A 19,349-nucleotide genomic window follows, 5' to 3' on the forward strand; every position below is an offset into this window, starting at 1 on the left:
CCTTCTATATTCTCACATTTTTTGTTTTTTTTTTTTTCATATTTTGGTGGCCTTTATTTCGGACTGCGCAACTGTGCTTCTGGCCATCGGCAGCGGCGGATTCCATTAGCAGAATGTAATCAACGAAAAAAGCTACCCCCCGATGGAGCAACTCATCCATACGTAAGTAATTTGCATTTGCCGCACACAAGCACACAGTACAGTACAGTGGAGCATCGGAGGAGGGGATTATTAATCGAAAGTTCACTTCTTCAGCGAATATATGTAATGTATCTTCAGCTTCATAGAGAGCTACCATAGTTGGTAGCTGGCAACAAATATGCGAATAACTAAAGTGAATATGGGGGTTACTACTTACCAGCCTCCTTGACGAGTTAGGGTGAATCCAAATCGGGAATCGCGATCCACGGAGACCCGAATGCCAACGATTCCGAGTCCTTGGGGAGTGATCACCTGGCCACGCATTACGGATACACGGCTATTTTGTTATCCAAATCCAGGGGAGAATCCACGTCGAATTTTGATGGGTTGGGGTTTTTGATTTGGTAATTGGGATGGGGATTGCAAAAGACAAAAATATATATGTTAGTTACTTGGCAAATTTGCGTTCGGAGCTTTTGCTTTTGTTTAATCTTTTCTTTCGTTTCTTTTCTTTTCTTTGCTTGCTTTTATTTGGCGTTTGTATCTAATTTAGTTTTGTGGTTGAAATCATACGTTTTGAAAAGGTGAAGAAAACATTGAGCAATTGTCTGTATTGATGGAATGGGAAAACTGAAAACTGAGACCTGATTGTTTTCTCAGCACTTGGCTCTAAGGACAAACCGAAAATTGTTATGCAATAATTTGAGAAAATATTTATATAAATATATATAAATATATATATATAATATATATGTAATATAGCTATGTTTCGTATGCATATGTATAAGTATTTGTATTTCAACTAGGATTGTATGTATAAAGATAGAGAGAGAGAGAGAGAGACGGAAAGAGCGAGCGAGCGAGACGGAGAATGAGCATGTAATGGGATGAGTTTGTAAGAATTTTGTCGCCAGGAATGCGTTTTCTACTTTGTATCTGAATCCTGTATCTTTTGTATATTTGTATATTGGTGTATTTGTATATATATCTGCAACTGCAGTGTGTCTATATCTTTGGTGAGCGAGCGTGTGTTTCTGGTGTTCTGGGGAATTCTTTGCGGGACAATCTCAAAGTGTTTGCCTGGCTTGGGTAATTCAATTATTGGAACTGGGTGGGAATGTGTATCTTCTAGTGTGTGGAATGAATCGAATGAATGTCCAACAATGAGCTACGGAAATACGGAAAAAGAAGAAAGCGGGGGAAGAGCAGGGGAAGTGGAGATGGATTTTCCCCATTTTCCTACTTTTCCTACTTTCCCCGGGTTGCAAGTGCAAATGGCATTTGGCACGCAGCTTGGCTTGGATGATGGGGAAAATGTGAGGTGGAATGGCGGATGAGGGGTATATATTCAAGACCCGACTTTGGAATGCCAATATACATATATCGAATCCTTTAACATTTCTCACTGAGTTCATCGGAAGTTTCAAGTTTTCAAGTTGGTTTCGGTATTGAATTGAAGCTGCGACCAAATGTAGGGAATGTAGGGAGAGTGCAACGATTGATCGGTGGGTCTATCGATCGGTGGGTGAATGTTATCGAAGGCATTTTGGCCTCAGTTTCCTTTTGGAGAGTCAAGCGTGAAAAGGTATTAAAATTAATATACATTGTTGCGAAAACATGTGAAGTATATATAGTAAGATCGCTGGAAACATACCCTTTAATTGGTAATACAATTTTTAAATCATTACGATTTATGTACCACGGTTAATTTGCTTAACAACAGCCTATAGTCTATCGATAACTTTCCCCACCGATTTCAGCACCGCCAAACGCATTCAACAAAATGCATGCAATAATTAACAATAATTATTATTAGAGAAAAAACTATTTTAAAATTGATTTCATAATATAATATCGCAATGGCTGCGATTCTCAACGATATTCGATAAATGCGACTAACGACTAACCAGGCCAAAAAACGATCAACTAAAAAGACAACGAAAGTGAAACCAACAAAACACAAAAGGGCCCAAAAGCGGTAGGAAATCAAGAAAACATTTGACCCGATAACGAAAATCGATTGGCGTTCGGCTTCGAAATGCGATACTTTCCACGGGTTCGAAATGCAAACCAGTCAGTTGCCCTTGCAGTGTCCTCTGGCAGTGTTTAACCCTCCACGAAGCCCCCTTCCCTTCTCTCCTCCATCTATCTATTGATGAGGGCCGCAGCTGCGCGGCCCAAAATCATTCTCATTTCCATTTACATTTCCATTTAATGAGAAGAAACTATGGCAACCCGATTTCTTTGTCACTTTCTTCGAAAAGACGGAGGGGGTGGTCGTGCACCGATATCCGATTTCAAGTTTGCCAATTTATTATGACAAAAGAGCGCACAAAATATGCTTTATATTTTCAATAAATGGAATACAGCAGCGGTCCCTTCTGTCCTTCTCCACAAATATATATATATAGTATAAATGTATGTACAAATTCTTCTGAGCTGGTTCTTCAGAGCAGCCAGCAGACGCCCCTTGAAACAAAATGCCGCAGTGAGGCTGAAAAGGCAGGGGCGTACGCCGAATGGGGGTTTCCTTTTTGCATTTTTTTGTTCATTTTTTGTTTTTTTTTTTTTTGGGAAAGTTACCAAGGATATCGGAAACGAGTGCAATTGTTTGCACTAATTACTGCTGCAGAGTTGGGGGTTTTGCGAGGGGTTTCCCAGGGGGCGTCCTGTTCCCCCCGTCATCAGGTGCAGCCTCCCATCTCCCCCCTCCCCCTCCTTCCCTCGCCCCCTATGCCACTCCATTTCCAGAGTCCGAGGACTGCAGTTGGCCTCTTTTAACTTTTGTGCCAGCAGCGCAAGTTCTCGAAAACATTTTCAAGTTTTCAAGTGTTGCAATTTCTCAGCCCACCACCCCCTTTTTACTGTTGTTCCCGCCGCCCCCTCTTTTTTTCCGCCAAGCCCCCCACTCGCCCCCTGCACCACACTGCTTTTTACTTTTAACAGACATAAACACATAATGTACAGTATTTGGGTCAGAGTTTTATGTGCCCAGTTGCATTTTTATTAGGAAGGAAAAGAGAGCGCGGGCGGTTGGGAGGGGAGTTTCCACCAGGGGGTGCGCCAAAGGTCGCCAGGGAGTGGGCAAAGGGGGGTGGGTGGTTGGTGGGTGGTGGCTAAGGAGGCGAAGGCCCATTGGAATTCTTGGAGAGCAGCGCACTTCTTCACTGACTTCTAATTGCAATTGACCAAAGTCCGAGGTTCCGTGCTCAAAAGTCATGCCCAACAAGCTCATGCTTGTGTGTGTGTGCGTGTGCCACGCCTATTCCAACCCCCCTATTCCCCCCCAGCAAAAGTGGGCGTTTTAGCAACGGTATTTTACCCACAATTTCATTTTTCTGCCACAATTCGATGCAATGAAGCAACATTTTATTTGAAATCAAGCCGAATAGCAAATTGCACGGGTATAAGTACACTTTTGTATGCCACATGTGTGTGTGTGCTCGTTGAGTGGGCATCTCTATATATATATATTATACATTTATAATATATATATATATGTGGGTGTGTGTATTCCGAGTCATTGAAGTGGTGAGTGCCATTGATTTTTATTCCGCATTTGATTCGTTTCGTTTCATTTATTATTTATTTGATTTATTTGCACTGCTGTAGCCAAGAAGGAACCTTTTTGGCCTGCTCCTTCGACTGCCTCGACTGCTTCGACTGCTGGCCAGGTAAATCACTCATACGCCACCGACACTTGAATGTCTTCAGCACATTTCGTTTTGTTTGCTTTCCTTGCGTCTCATCGTTCTACTGCCATTCCATTCAATTCAATTCGGTTTGATTTGGTTATGAGAACAGTTTTCACTTTGATTTTGTTACCATCGAAATGGAAATGCTGCACTTAGTGGACGAAAACGGAAGGGGTTGTGGTGAAACGCCTCAGCCGTCGCCTCAAGGACTCACATTACGTATACGCACAACACTTTGCACTAGGAACTTTGTTTGCTGTGAAGCGATTCAGTGAATTCCCCTGTGTTTCCAGAGATCAAAAGTACTGGAGAAAGTTAATTAGTTAGAATAAAATATAATCAATATATTTTAGTTCCAAGACTGTTACAGTGGAAACTTTAAGCATTAGTGCCATAAATTTTGAAAGCTTCGTAAGCCGTAAGCCGGTGACTCAGCGAGTTTATTGACATGTTCTTGAACCCGCCGCCTTCTTTTTCAATCTTTTCAATCAGCTAAGCATAATCATCATTATCAGTAAAAGCCACTCAAAATTATGAGGCAATAAAGGCATTTAGCCAGCGCAAAGGAAATGGATAAGCCAGACTGAAAGAGATCGGCGGTATATATGTGAGTATGTATGTATGTATATGCAGGAGAAGCAATCTTCTCCGTTGAAGTGAAAGCAATGCCACAAAAATGTCCTAATCTCAAAGGATGCGCGCCCTTTGCACTGCCTCTTACCCAATTTTACCCCATTTCCCCCCACACACATCCTTATTTTCCGCCCACCACCCAGCGACTAATCGCCCTTGCAGCGAATAAGCAATAGAAGCAACAATGGAGGGGGGTATGGGTATGGGTAGCCTAGAAAGCTAGGAAGGACCAAAAACCAGGAGCCGGCATTGTCGCCACTGCACCTTTTGTGTCAAAAGTGCACTTCCATTATTAGCGCATTGTGTGGACGCGAGGGGGTGGAAAATGGTGAAAACCCGGGCGGCGGGGGGCAAGGAAAGTCGGGCTGGAAAATATGAGAAGCCCGCGCATAAAGGAAGTGCATTTAATTTCTTTTCTTTTTGCCATTTTTTGTGTGCCTTTTTGTGCCCGAAAGGCGGAGTAGTGTGCAGTGCGGGTGGGAAAACGCTGCCAGACAGCAAGAGTTTCAGAATGGGTAGCTGGGTGGCTGGGATGGTTTTTTTTGTGGCCATTCATAAAGCGGCAGGCTGCCATTCATTTGCACCGTCCACCCCCTGCTCTTGGCCCCCACCTTTTGCTAACTTGGCTTACCACGGCACACAAAGTGGCGACGGCAGCGTCGTCTTGCCATCATAAAAATTGAGCACGACTTAGTTGACTTTTGTGCATACAAAAGGACATTCGCACTCCACACACAAACGCACACTCACCCACACACACACACACACACCAACACACACCGAGAGAAAAGGGATATAATTTTAATTTGGCTTTATTTTGATGACGCCCACGAGGATGCAGCTTTGGAGGAAGCTGGCAGGAGAAACAAAGCCAGGACTGCAGGCGATTCGGTTCGGTTAGGTTAGGTTTGCTGGGTGGTTATTCAAGGAGGTGGTGGTGGTTCGGTTCATTCTATCGGTGGCTGAGGCGGTGGTGCTGGAGGTGGTTGGTTGGTGGCTCCTCCGCTTTATGTTCATTTAGCCTGAAACAGTTTTTGAAACATTTTTCAGTGGGAAAACCCTGGGCCGCACTTTTCTTTTACGCTTTTGTAACCACGATAAATGTGCTTTATGTAGCGAGATGCCAGAGATGAGACCCATTTCCATGGCCACCGAGGGGTTAAGAAGGCGTTTCTGTGCCTGTGTGCCTGTGTGTGTGTGTGTGTTTGGCTTGCCTGATGAAATGTTTCCTGCACTTTCGCACATTTCTTTTGCTCGCCTCTGTTTGCATCTTGCAGCTTTTTCATTACAGCAACGAATCGCGCTGAAAAGGACGAAAGCGAAAAGCGAAGAAAGTAGCGAGCTCGTGGGCTACAAAAAAAAGGGGTTAATAAGAGGAGTTGCTTAGGCAGGAAATCCACCATCAATGGGGACTCGTAACAATTGCTCTTTCCTTTCCTTAAAACAAAAGTTTTAAGTAATGCATTGTTTTCTAATCATAAACTGTAAGTTTTGAGTTGTGCAATATTTTAAAATATCACACATAAGTACCCATTTGTTTACTATCAATTGGACTTTCTCTGTTGAAATCAAACAATTTCCTTGTTTAATTGATACCGAAACTGATTACTCTTACATTTCCTACAACGTACAGATGAAAGCGAAGATGAAAGCTACGGAAATTCCGTACACATTATAAATAAATAGCAGCTGCAGGGCGATTCTACGCCAAATTGCGAGGAGTGTGTGTGACGAGGTGTGTGGAGTAGAGTAGAGTGGAGTGGAGAGTTGAAGCTGAAATAGGGACACAACAAACAACACACACTCGGGCACACAGACTCACACAAAGACAGAGGCGTGTATAGAAAAAGTTTGAATAGCATTTTTAAGTTTGCCATTTACCAACACACACCAACAGACACCGTCCGATAGGAGAGCAAAGAAAACCTTTAGTAGCGTGTAATTTGCACTTTGTAAATTTGCATAAAAGCTGCACACAAACAGCGGGGAAACGCGGGCAAAACGGGGGGGAAAACTAAGGGGGAAAGCTGGCATAAGTCCAAGATAGAGACGATATGTAAATGCCATGCCATGTGTCGTCGCTTTAAGTAAGCAACTCGGGCAAAATTAGGGGGTGGGGTGAGGTGGGGTGACCGGGTGGCAGGTGGCGGGTGCTTGGGAAAACACGCCTGCATAAAATGCCATTCATTGGCTCCAACATTTCCATTTAGTTTCGGGGTTTTTCCTTCCATTTCGTTCCGTTCAGTTTTTCATTACAGATTAGCTGGCGCCACCTGGCGGCTAATGCTGCCAGCTCACCAACACAGACGCACGGGGAAAACTCACACACACACACTGACACATAGGTGGATGCCGAAAGAGCATATCTACGCTTTCCACATTTTGGCTGTTCAATTTGATGCACACAAAACAAATTTCATTTGGCAGCATTTCACTGGGAAATTCCCTGGTCACCGGGAAAATCGAGGGAGGTGAGGAGGATGAGGAAATACCAACGGGTTGGGAAAAACCGAGGACAAGCGGAGCAACGGAGCAGCGGAGCAGTGGATTGCATGACACTTTTGTCCCTAAGAAGATTACACTTGGCACCTTTTGCCACCTGGCTTTAAAGGCAATGCAATGGAAATGGACCGAATGTTTTTCCTATTCGAAAAAAGCGCTGGCAAGTTAAACCAAAAAGGGTTTAGAAAAAGCGCTCACTTAGGTGCTTTTTCACTCCAAAAAATGTGAGCAAGGATACTGGTAACATTATCTGGAAATATTACCAAAACTATCACACTTTAAATTAAGTTTTTAAAACCGTTTTCTCGCTCTGTACGAAGAACTCGCTGTCGAGACTAATAAAATATTTCCAAGAATCACCTGCAACTCCTTTCGATGCCTATGTATTCATTCCATTTCCGCTCATAATCATTCGGGATCTTGGTGGGCGGAGTGCATTGGGTGGATCGCCTTCATTTTATACCGCAATCAAAACAGTTTTCATCAACTTTTGCCGCAATGGCCGCATGCAACCACCAGCCATCAGCCATCAGCCACCCGCCACCAGCCACCGCCCACTCATTTCTCATGTCGCCGCCACAATGGCACACGGCTTATACATTTTATAGTTATATGAAGCCATTACAGTGGTCTGTCCGTACAACAACCGCCCATTTTTCAGCCAAAGTGGCACGAAATCCAGTTTTGTAGCTCTGCTGTTTGCACTTCACTTAAATGCGCCGCACGACGACCGTCAAAAGAATAACAATAACAAAAATGTAAGCTCACCAACCCATACACCCACCCACCCACTCAATGGAAACTTATGACCGACCATGGGCGTTGGAGGTTGGGGGTTTCTACTCCGCCATACCGCCACTCTGCCGCAGGCCATTAAAAATTTTGTGCTGATGTCGAATTAGCGAGCGTGGAGCAGCAACTGCAACTGCTACTGCAACTGGCTTTATACTGGCCGCTTGCCCGGCAACAAACACATAAATATATCTAATCTCACATAAAAGTAATTACTTTCAGCTGCCGTTGTTGCTATCGAAAAATATTAAATTATATTGAGTGCACACACATACACTCACACACACACACACACACACACACAACCACTGGCTGGCAGGACATGGGATGTAGGATATGCGATATGGATACACCGATATGGATACGGACCACGGCCACGGATTGCAGAAGCCGTCGACCGCAGACCATAACTATGGCAAACTACTATCCCCAATGTTTCCCTTTTGGCCCCGTCGACATATTTGCTTTTTTCTCCACACATTTTTTTGTGCGACTGCAGCGAAAATTCCGCGAATTTCTCGTCGCTTTTTTCCCAACATTTTCCCTTTCTCACTGGATGCCAAAAACAAAAAAAGGAGGGAAAAATACAAATCGCGCGAGAGAAAAACCCGAATGGCAGTGGGGGACTCTTGGATATATGGACTTTGGCATAAAGTTGGCAGCGATCAAGCGATGTATACATATAGGGCTTATAAGAATATATGTATATATGTTGCATACATGAGAATATTGCAGAATATTTACAAAGGAAACCGGTTGACAGAAAAGTTCTGCCAAATGAACTGAAAAGTATTACCATTGTACGGGTAAACCGGCAATACTGATCTTAAATGTTTTATATCAAAGTATATATCTTTAATTGGAATTGGGATCATAGAAAGCCAGAATAATTGTCGGAATATTGTGTATTATTTGAATACCGCCTTACAGCAAGTGATTCATTTAAATGCTACCTGATTATATTTCACTTGTTTCAAACCACTTGAACAAACCTAAAAGTCTTTTAAAACCACCTGAAGTGCATTCAATGTTCGAATTTAATCTTTCCTTCCAGATATTCACTTTATTTTCATGGCGTTTTTACGACGCGGCCTTTTCGTTTGGCCAGTTGTGTTTTGGCCATTTCTATTGGCCACACACACTGACTGAAAAAGGCTGTTGGCTGAAAGCGGGCTAACTATCCTTTCTCTTATCCGTATCCGTATCCGTGTATCCTTGCAGCTTTTTACATTTTTCCACTATCACATACACCTCGTATTCAAACTGTTTGTAACTTATATGGGTATTAATTTTGGTTTATGTGCAACTTGTACGCTGTAAATTCCTCCTCCCTTTTTTCTCTAAAGTGTTTTCTTTTTTTTTTTGGTTCTCGTTTTTTAGCCTCTGAGCAAACGGATGACGATAAGAGCAGCAGCAGCAGCAGCACCACAGCAACAATAACCATTCCGGTAAAGCTATAGTCCAGGCAATAGCCGCGTTGATAAGACCAGAAAATCACAACAAGGACAACGACAACTGCCTGTGAAAACATTCGGACTGGCGCCTTTTTAATTTATATACGAGCATACACTACATCTGCATTCGGAATCGGATGCATGGCACAGGCACATGTGGCAAATAAACAGATATGTATATACATGTATGTGCCACATATTCAGGATGTATCTGCTTCCATAAGTCTTGGCAGCTTGAAGGGAAAAAGGGAAAACGTACAGCAAACGAGAAAAACTCAGAAATGTGAGATCGTTTTGCAAGTAACGTGTTCACGGACTCAAATACTTCGAAATTAATCGTTTATTTATTTGATGGCTCATATGTCATAATGAAAGATCTACCGGGAAGTTGGCAGTGCAGGCATCTAATTCATTTCTATATACATTTCTATATCCGCGGCAGCAATAGCATTCCCCTTTTCTAGAGCACAAGATCAAGGATCAAACGCTTACGACACTTGACAGCCAGCAGGAACCGCAAAAGACAGAGCTTAGAAGGCGGCGGAAAAAGGGGTTGCCACCCCAGGAACTCTGTAGGCGACAACCCTGCACCACCCCACACCACCCACAATAATCCAGCGACTTTCTCCAGTAGCCACTTGATGACTGCCAGCAAGTTGACACTAATCAGTTTAGCTTCAGCCCGACGCAGACAACTTGATTTGCATACACAACAGTGCATGGACGGCGGCGGCGGGGGGTTGGGGATTTTTCCAAGGGGGTTGGCGTGGAAAATATGGTGGAGAACTGGTGGGCTGGGGGGTAAACCACTTAAGCGGGCAACTAGCCACACCTAAACAGGCCGTCAGTCAGTTGGGACAGCAAGAAAACGCAAAAAAAAATACAAAGCGAACGAGAACGAGAAGAAAAGTCGGGGGGGTTTTTCCTTAGCCAAGCTCACACTTAACCCCCTTTTTTGAAGCGCCCTTCCTGGCTCCATTTTATCCCTTTTATTTTCGCAGCACCCCCCACAAAATGGCAGCCAAAACAGGAAGTAATCTATAGTCGCTCCGCCATTGTTTATTGTTTAATTTTTAGTCAACGTTGTTGCTGTTGCTCAACTTTTGACTCCGGCCAAGTCTCCGTTCTGGTTATGCCTGCTTCCTGTTCGTCCTTCGTCCTACGTCCTTCTCGTCCTACCCAACCACCAACGCCACCACCCACCCCACTCGGCGTTTTCTTTGCCCGTTTCTTCTTGCATTATTTCTATTGTTAACAGTTTTTGCATTTGCCGCTGCAAGTAGCGAAAACTTTTCACAATGGACCTTTGTTCCATCCCCGCCGCTCCTGCGACTCCCCCTTTGCTCCACCTCTCTCCACCTTAACTGCCCTGCCTTTCAACGATGCCACTTGAGCACTACAAAGCCAAAAAAATAAAAAAAAAAAAATGGAAAAGAGGACACTGCTTGAAGGGGCAGAGGGGCAGGGGAGCAGAGGAGCGCAACAGCAGACAAAGACGGCCCGAAATGCCAAAGACGAAGACGTTGACAACGGCGGCAGTCTTGCACCCTCAACAGCCCCAAGTCACCCATAACCACCCATCAGCCATCGCCACCCATCACCCATCGCCACACACTAAGCAACGCCTCCCTGAAGTCATGACACGCCCGTATCGCATTTACTTGGATTTCGCTTTATCGGAGCGGCAAGGAAAACAGCAACCCGCCGACGACGACAACAACGTCACCCAGTTTCCATGGCATCGTCATCATCATCTGCTTCTTTCCGCTCCGCCTACACTGAAAGCAAATGAGTAGCTCATCTTTGGCGCAAGGAATCTAGTATTTTACATAAACATATAGGCTCTTCGTTGACTTTTGATTTTTTACTTTTTACTTCGATTTATTAGCTCTGCGTTGATTGATTCTTTTTGAGAAAATATTTTTATCGAGTTATATCTCTTTTTTTTTTTACGCAAATAGTGCTGAAGAAGAATTTTTCTTGGTGTTCGGTTTAGCTAGAATGCTTCTTATTTTTCAAACTGATATTATATTTTCTTTCTCTTCTAGCGAAGGCAAATGTCTTATAATTGCGCTGCGGCGAGTACAACAGCAATATTCCAGATATAATGGCAATTTTTCCAGCCGAAGCTTCCCATTTCCCCATTTTCCCAGCTTCAAACTTTAATCCCTTTTTTCGTAAGTAATGAGAAAAATAGTTTGACTAATCCCTCGGCCGATGAAACCACTTCATTAATTCAGTAAAAATCAGTTCATTACGGTGATCGGATGGCTGTCAGTGCAACTCGTTCATTAACTTAGTAGGTGCACTTGTTCGTAATTAATACCCACACTTTTTACACTTTATGCACAATTAATGACCATGGATGGTGACACATTCTATAATATTTTTTTTGGCCCATTATTAAAAATACTCTTGTGACTTATTTTAAATGCGTTTCTAGCCCAAACCATAGCGCTACCCGATAATTATGGCACACTGCGTTACTGATTTTAGATACACCCACACTTTATGTTATTTTAGGGGACTTCTGCAAGGGCATTTTATAGAACTTCGGAAGGCCGAAGAATTATTATTGCATTGACAGTTTGAAAACATATATATATACATACATATATCAACAGAAAAGAAAGTATAATTGAAATGCGGAAAACGCAAAAAGAAACGCAAAAACCTGATGGAAAAATTTGCATTAAGAATTGTTTGTAAAGAATTTTCTGTTCTTCCTTAATTTTTGTTTATAAAACCTTGATATTTTTCTTCCTTTTTTTTGTGAAGAATTTTCTGTGTTGGAACGGATGGATGTATGCGTGTGTTTGTGTGTGTGTGTGATTGGGTGAGTTTTATTGTATTTGGAAAACATATAAACAAATGGCTTAGACGCAGACAATTAGGACATTTAGGGATACGTTTGGGGTTTTGTAGGGATGTTTTTCTTTTTTTTTCGTTGTTATTTTTTTTAGTGATAACATATAAGGATATACAGATATTTTCTTTCGTTTTACTTGCATTTTTATTAGCTTTGATTGGTTCTTTCTTTGTCTTTGTACTGCTGCTGACCTTTGGGTTTTCATTTCATTTTATTGGATGGGAAACCTATCGAGTTTCTGTTTTTTTTTGTATACATAATTCCTTAGTTTGGTTAACAAAACATCAACAGAGATATTAATCGATACGAAAACTTATAAAGTGATTTACATTTGATGAGATTTGTTTACCATAAAAAGCTTTGATCAAAAATCAAACGAAAAACAACCGAAAACTGTAAGGAGATCAAGAGATTGAGAGAGATGAGGGAAGAAATTGGTGGAGTTTCGTTGATGGATAATCAAAAAACGTAAGGATTTAATAACGATCGGGGGACATTTTGTGATGACAGACATATAGAGAGAATATGTGAGAAAAGGAGAAAAGGTGATTTGGAGAAACGGAGAAACAGAGAACCTTGGGAGAAATCAACCAAAATTCTGCTCGAAATGCTCACATGCCAAACTATGAGTAGAGTAGAGGAAATAATAATAACAATAATATTTCGATGACTTTCGTTGTGGGTGGTAAATGGGTTAGTATGAGTGTTAATAACGCTGGCTGATTGGTACGAGTAAAAGGAAAAACACAAATCGGAAATCAAACTAAATACACATATAGACACGGTACACATAACACATACAATTATTTATCTATATATATATGTGGATATATATATCGAGATTCTTTCATCTTGCCCTATAAAGTATGCCAACGAAAAACGATCAAAAATGAACATGGAAATAAATATGGAATATGGAAAACATACTCATGATATGCGTGTGTTTATTTTTATTTATATATATATATTTTTTTTGTCTTTCGTTTTTTTTGCGTGTGTGCGTGCTGGTGTGTTGGTGAGATAAAAAATGATGAATGCATTTTTTGCGTTGTTAATTTATATTTTGTACTTTTTTGTTGTCTTCACTCCTCTTGTTGTCGTGTTTTATTTACATGAATGATTTGTTGACTTTTCGATCTCTGGGCTTTGCGGTTCTCAGTTTTTGTGTGTGTGTTGAAATGTAATTTAAAATCAACAAAATGGCATTGTATGCAAGGGTGGTGCGAATGAGGTAGGTGCTGGTACAATTATAATGCAATTACAGCCGTGAGGCATTTAAATGTTGATCAACAATTTGGGAAAAAATGCAAGAGTCAATTGCAGGCGTTTCCAAATGTATTTTCCTTTTGTGCTCAATATGTTAGCACTTTGGGGTATTAAATTGGAAGACATCATTTCCATGATTTACGCAAAAGAAACTAGTTTCGGTTGAATTTAGCTAATTGCGAAATGGTACCTTTGCTCTTTGGATCTAGTCTTAGAATATTAATTTTCCTTAACTCTTGATTTACGTGAAACTTGAGTTACTAAAAACTGTATTGATTTATTGAATTTAAAAAGAAAATTGCATTTCTTTACTAACTCGAAGCTGCAACTGATTTGAGTTTGGAGAGAGGAAGTGCATGATCGAAAAAGAAGTGATGAGAGATGCCACCTGTGAACCAAAGAATCTCGTGTGTGATTTTATGGATGCATATACAAAAAAAAACCGAAGACAAACAAAACTCTATGCTTCTTGTGGATGGACAAGTGGATGCGATGGAGCAATGGATCAATGGATCAATTGGATGCTTGGATGAGGAAAACATAAAATTCAGAATCAACTGAAGAAGATGCGACTGTAACAAAGATTTCGTTTTGTTTTGGTTTTTTTCTTTCTGGTTTGGAGTACCCAAAAAATTGTACGTCTGTGTTTCCTTTTTTTCTTTAGGTGTTTTGTTTTCGACTTACCAAGGTGTGAACGAGCTCCAGAAGAGACTACAAATTCACGGGTTGAAACGTAGGATTTTTTGTATATTTTTTTAATTTTTTTATCGATTTTGATTTGCATATGGGAAATGCATTTTGATTTGGTGTTGAAATTTGATTTGGATTTGATTTTTTTTTTGTTTTTTTGGTTTTTGGTTTAGCACACAACATGAAGGTATCGAGCCACAGCAACAGAGTAGGACAGTACACAATTAATTGACAGGACAATAAAAAAGAAATTAAAAGACAAAAATGCGTTTCGTTAACGAATTGATCAAACTTTGATATTGCTTAACAATTGGTAATAATTTTTTTGGTTTAGATTTACTTTTAGCATACCTAAGGTGGAGATTTATACTTTCATAGCTTAGTGAACCAAAGACAAATGAAACGGAAATGGAAACCAAACGGAAATGGAACGAAAACGACACGCTGAGAAACAAGTAACGCAAAATAACACATTTGACGAACACACTTAGTCGGATGATGAGACGAAGACGAAGACAGAGACGGAGACGGAGGCGGAGATCGGCAGACATCTTCGGGATTGACTGATATATCATCTTGGTTGGTTTAGTATGGTTAGTTGGTTAAATGCGGAACGGAACGAAACGGAACGAAATGAAAACGAAACGATTGGGGGAACGGGGGAATCATCGGAAACGAAAACGGAAACGAGAAAGGAACTCAAAATCAATTTCGCTCATCGGTCATCCTCAGTTTCAGGAAATCCTCTCCTCTTGGTCTTGGCATCGGCGCAGTTCTCTTTTTTGTTTATACTTTTTTTGGGGGGGTCTTCAAATCAGAATCAGAAAATCATAGCAACAACTCAAGAGACACACTATATAGGTAATATATAGATACAATGACAGACTGTACTTCGCTTAACGAAACCAAACGAAAGCAAATTAAATTTAAAGTTAACTATCGGTAATGTAACTAGGTCTGGTCTTAGTTTTACACTCGATCTGATCGATCACTTACTCATCGATGGAGGCCTAACTTTGAGAGATTTTTTATATCATTTGTTTTGGTTATATTTTTTATTTTGTATATATATATATATTTTTTTTTTTGGGGTAGACGAACACAAGGAGGTTTAACACTAGACAACACACATACTCAATGAAGTGCTATCATTATATATTCGCTTTTCTCGTAATATTCTCATAAAATAGTTCTGATTTTTTTTCTAGCTTCATATAGAGTTCGAGAGAATGAGAGAAATGAGGCGGCAAGAAAGGAATGGAAATGAAAAGGACCGCAGGATCGAGGATCCTACGACTGCAAAACTCAAAAGAATCAACCAAAGAAAAAAAGATTTGTTTTTTTTTAGTCGAAAAAACTAAAACAATAAAAATAGATATTATTTTCGGGTTTCTTTCTTTTGCGCTGGAAGTAGTCATCATCAGCGTCTGATTCTTCGCATTGGCTTAGCATTTCCCAGGCGGGCAAGAAAAGAAAAAGCTCAAACTAGGAAAATGTCATTTCGTTTTCCTCCTCTTTTTTTTTTTTGTTGTGGGAGAAATCAGGAGAAATAAGGATCAACCAAATGTATATAAAAACTAAACGAATCAAAATCAAAACGGAACGGAACGGTTGGGAAGAGAACTCAGAGGAACGAGAGAAAAGAAAACTTTGAAAATTCAACATTTTCACTTGAGATTCTCACATTCTCATCTCAATACTATTTTTAAGTGTTTTTCTTTTTTGTTTTGTTTTCAGCGCATAAATGATAGACTCATTGAGGGGAGAGAGGCGTTCGGGATTGTGGGAATGTGAATGGGTTTAGATTTTCATTTCTTTTGCTTCTTCTTGATTTTGCTTTTTTCGACTGATTGATTGATTGATTGAGACTACTGGCAGTGTGTTTAGTTGAAGTTGGTATAAAACATAAACAGATTCTTTCTTTCTTTCTTTTTTTTCGTTTTGTAAAGCATAACGTAAAATTTGTGCATATATGTATATATAGGTGGTCAGATAGGCCATGGGTATCTGGTATCTGGTATTTGATATCTTGTATCTGGTTATATACACATATATACGCTTCATATAGAATAAATTTGAGCTTTTTCCCTTCATTGCACCCGTAAAGCTTAAAGAATAAATCACACAGAACCGAAAACGGAAAAAGTTCAAACGCAATTCCAATGAAAAATTTCTCAATCGCAGAAACGTGAAACGTCCCCGTATAAACATAGATACATAGATATCTATGTATATATAGTCAAGATATACGCGGGACAATCGCTGTCTGCAACTCAAAAACGTAACTCAAAAGATCAAACTCGAAACGAATAAGATTTGAACTGAGGAAGGAAACTCAAGAGTCGCTCAATGGCAGGCCCTCTCATTTTATATATATATATATGGTATATATTATATATGGTCATTTTGGTATCCCTGCGCACTAAGAGTCAGACGCATACGTACGATGTATATGTATATATAGGCTATACAGATATATATATAGGGGCGCTACGAATTAGTTTCTAATGCTAGGGCGAATCACTTACTTCTCGCTGTACTCGTCCATGTGGGCGTACGACTGCACCGAGTTCTCCTCGATCAGGAATTTGACCCTCTGGTAGAAGGAGGCGGTCACCGATGGCGGTTGCTTTCGCAGCAGGACCTCCACAGGATCGTTGGACGATAGGCACATTATGTGCTCCGAGCAGGCGGGATGTGAGCAGCACTCGCTGTCCGAGCAGTCCGTCATTCCGTCTATACAGCGGGGTTATCAAATATAACATTATCAGTTTATATACGATTTAAAAGGAGATGCCACAGCACAGCAATCATTATTCATTAAACCGATGCATTTTATACCTATAGTACATACTCTATAGTAAGTGCAACTTACCGCCATCATTGTCGATATTATCCTTGCAGTTCAGTTCCAGTGCGATGGAGCAATCACTTCCGGCCCATCCTTCAATGCAATCGCAGCGATACTCGCCATTTTCCAGCGTACATTGTCCATGTCGAGAGCAACCATTTTCGCAGCCAGCTGGAGGTATACAAGTTGTTAGTAAATGAATATGTTTAAAGGGATAAGTTCTAAGTTCTGTATTTCCTGTATTTCCTTTGCTAAACATTATGATTTCGCGTCATTTTGCTCAACGAGCGACTTGACGCGCCATCGATTTGGCCTTTGTATGCCATTTTATTAAACGGTCTGGTATTTTTGCGCCAATGGTAATGGCTTGCTGTAATTAAGAGTAAACTGTCCGGATCGAGTGGCGCTTCAAATTGAATGATAACACCCTGCCCATTGCCATTTGCACGGGTATTTCCATTTAAAAACCCAAGCTCCAGCAGCTACAGCAGCTCCAGCTTCGTTGGATTCCATTGCTGGGCGAGTCAACATCATGAATATAAAAATAATGTTGATGTTTGCTCTCACTCTCAGTGGCAGTTAACCTTTGGCAGAACACTCTGCGAAATGTTGGGCAAACATAAAAACCCAACGAAACGTAACCTAACGATAGATGATTTGGCCCCATTTTTACGTTTTCTGCCTTCCGTTCTTCCCTTTTTTTTTTTTTGGCTTTATTTGTTTGTGCCACGACAGCATTTGACGCAAAGTTAATGTCACTTGACATGTGTCATTTGCGAAATGGGGTAAGGTAGCACAGCTACGTCCTCCCTCCTTTTTGGCCCTTACACACCATTTCGATGGTAAAAAAAAAAGAAAAAGAAGAAAGGGGCCTGCTAACTCAGCTTCCGGCATGTTAAAAAGTTTGCGGCGCATAAAATGACTTCCCTGGTTGTTACTGCCTTCCTGTTTACGAGTGGCCCCCTCTCTTTCCACCGCCATCGTGCCGTCTCTTTCCATTTCTCTTTCGCCGAGTGCGTGTTTGTGTGCACATATTGGCAATAACTTCAAGTGTTCTTGCAAATATTGAACTCCCCGGAACGGCAGAAACGGGGGAATATGTCAAAACTGTTGACTGGATTAGACCTCGAACTTCGCAGAACTATAAAAGCCCCGCGAAATGGCCAACTTTACTGCATACAAACCAGATTTTAGTAGAACAAAACCCGAATAAGCGCCACAAAGTAGTATACAATATAACAGCAGTTCTAAAACTAAAAAATATATATGTTACTCCCTACGAAAATTCAACAATATATAAATGCCCAGCAAATATTTATATAAATATAAACCGATTTACCAACCGAAATGAAATGTGAATTCATTATTAACCTTTTTTTGTTTGCCATTCATATTCCCATTACGTGTTTTTTAGTGGCAGACCACACTATTTTTTGTTTATTGTATTTAACACGGGAGTGTCTGCTATTGGCTTTTTACCAATCATTTACAGCCAATCTCCCTGTTTGGCTCTTTGCCCTCTGCGAAGCTTATTTCCCCTATTTCCCCTCTATTTTATCACTTTCGGCGTACAAATCCCTCGTTTTTTATGCCTGGCCATTCAAAAAAATTCTTGTAATCTCCCCAAACACACTTCTGCACATATTTTACAATCCATAATAAAACCCCAGCTAGCATACATACAAAAAAAAAAAGAAAAAAGAAATTGGAATGCCAGAAAAGAAGGGAATCAGCGATGGGAAAAACATTGTAAATATTTGAATGAGACGACGGGTTATAGAAAAGGGAATAGAACTGGATGGCACGGGCTTTGGGCAACTAAATGTAACTACGACATCAACTATGCATGAAGCTCTCGAGCGTCTGTGCACCTAAAAACTACCTCCCCCCTCCCAAAAAAAAAAAAGAAGAAAAAAACCCCCCTATTTTGCCCCTGAGGAGGGCCAATCGAGCGGAGTTTTCGGTGGCGCGTAATTCGCTGGAAATCTCTGTTTCGAATTCAATCAACTCTGCCGCATTGAAGTGACTACGTCTGACTACTGACTACTGCAGTTCAGCTGAAAGGTCTAATCTGTGCAGAGATCCTTCTTTTGTATGCGCCCAACCCATTTTTTTCTTCTAATCTGCACTGTGATTTTGGCAAATTTCTAGCTGAAACGTTGATGGTCAGAATGGGACTTTCAGCCCATAATGTTATTCAGTTTAAAAGTTTTGCAACCATAATTGTTTTAGCTAATAAATCTGTTATATCTTTGCTGCATACGTCATATTTTCTAGTATTAATATAATTCTGCATATAATTGAAATTATTTAGACATTTTAAGCAATATTCCTATTTATAAAGCGAAGGCGACAACTCTGGGGAAAAGTCGTTAAGTACTTTCTAAAAATACGCTACCCAAAGCCAGACACAGATACCATATAGTACACCAACCAGATAGCCCCCCATTTCACTC

At 40.8% G+C, this 19,349-nt stretch overlaps 1 protein-coding gene across 3 annotated transcripts in view; it reads right to left on the bottom strand.

The window, feature by feature from the left end:
- LOC122624814 (teneurin-a) overlaps nt 1–19,349 on the bottom strand; it is a 142,527-nt gene that overhangs the window by 21,733 nt on the left and 101,445 nt on the right. For all 3 annotated transcript variants that reach the window (XM_043804527.1, XM_043804528.1, XM_043804529.1), the window contains 3 exons: nt 16,918–17,064; nt 16,571–16,778; nt 359–478 (listed from right to left, as the gene is read on the bottom strand). In XM_043804527.1, coding sequence (XP_043660462.1) covers nt 359–478; nt 16,571–16,778; nt 16,918–17,064 — 475 coding nt within the window. The remainder of the gene's footprint in view (nt 1–358; nt 479–16,570; nt 16,779–16,917; nt 17,065–19,349) is intronic.

The sequence above is a fragment of the Drosophila teissieri genome, chromosome X (genome assembly GCF_016746235.2).
Source record: "Drosophila teissieri strain GT53w chromosome X, Prin_Dtei_1.1, whole genome shotgun sequence".
Lineage (NCBI taxonomy): Eukaryota > Metazoa > Arthropoda > Insecta > Diptera > Drosophilidae > Drosophila > Drosophila teissieri.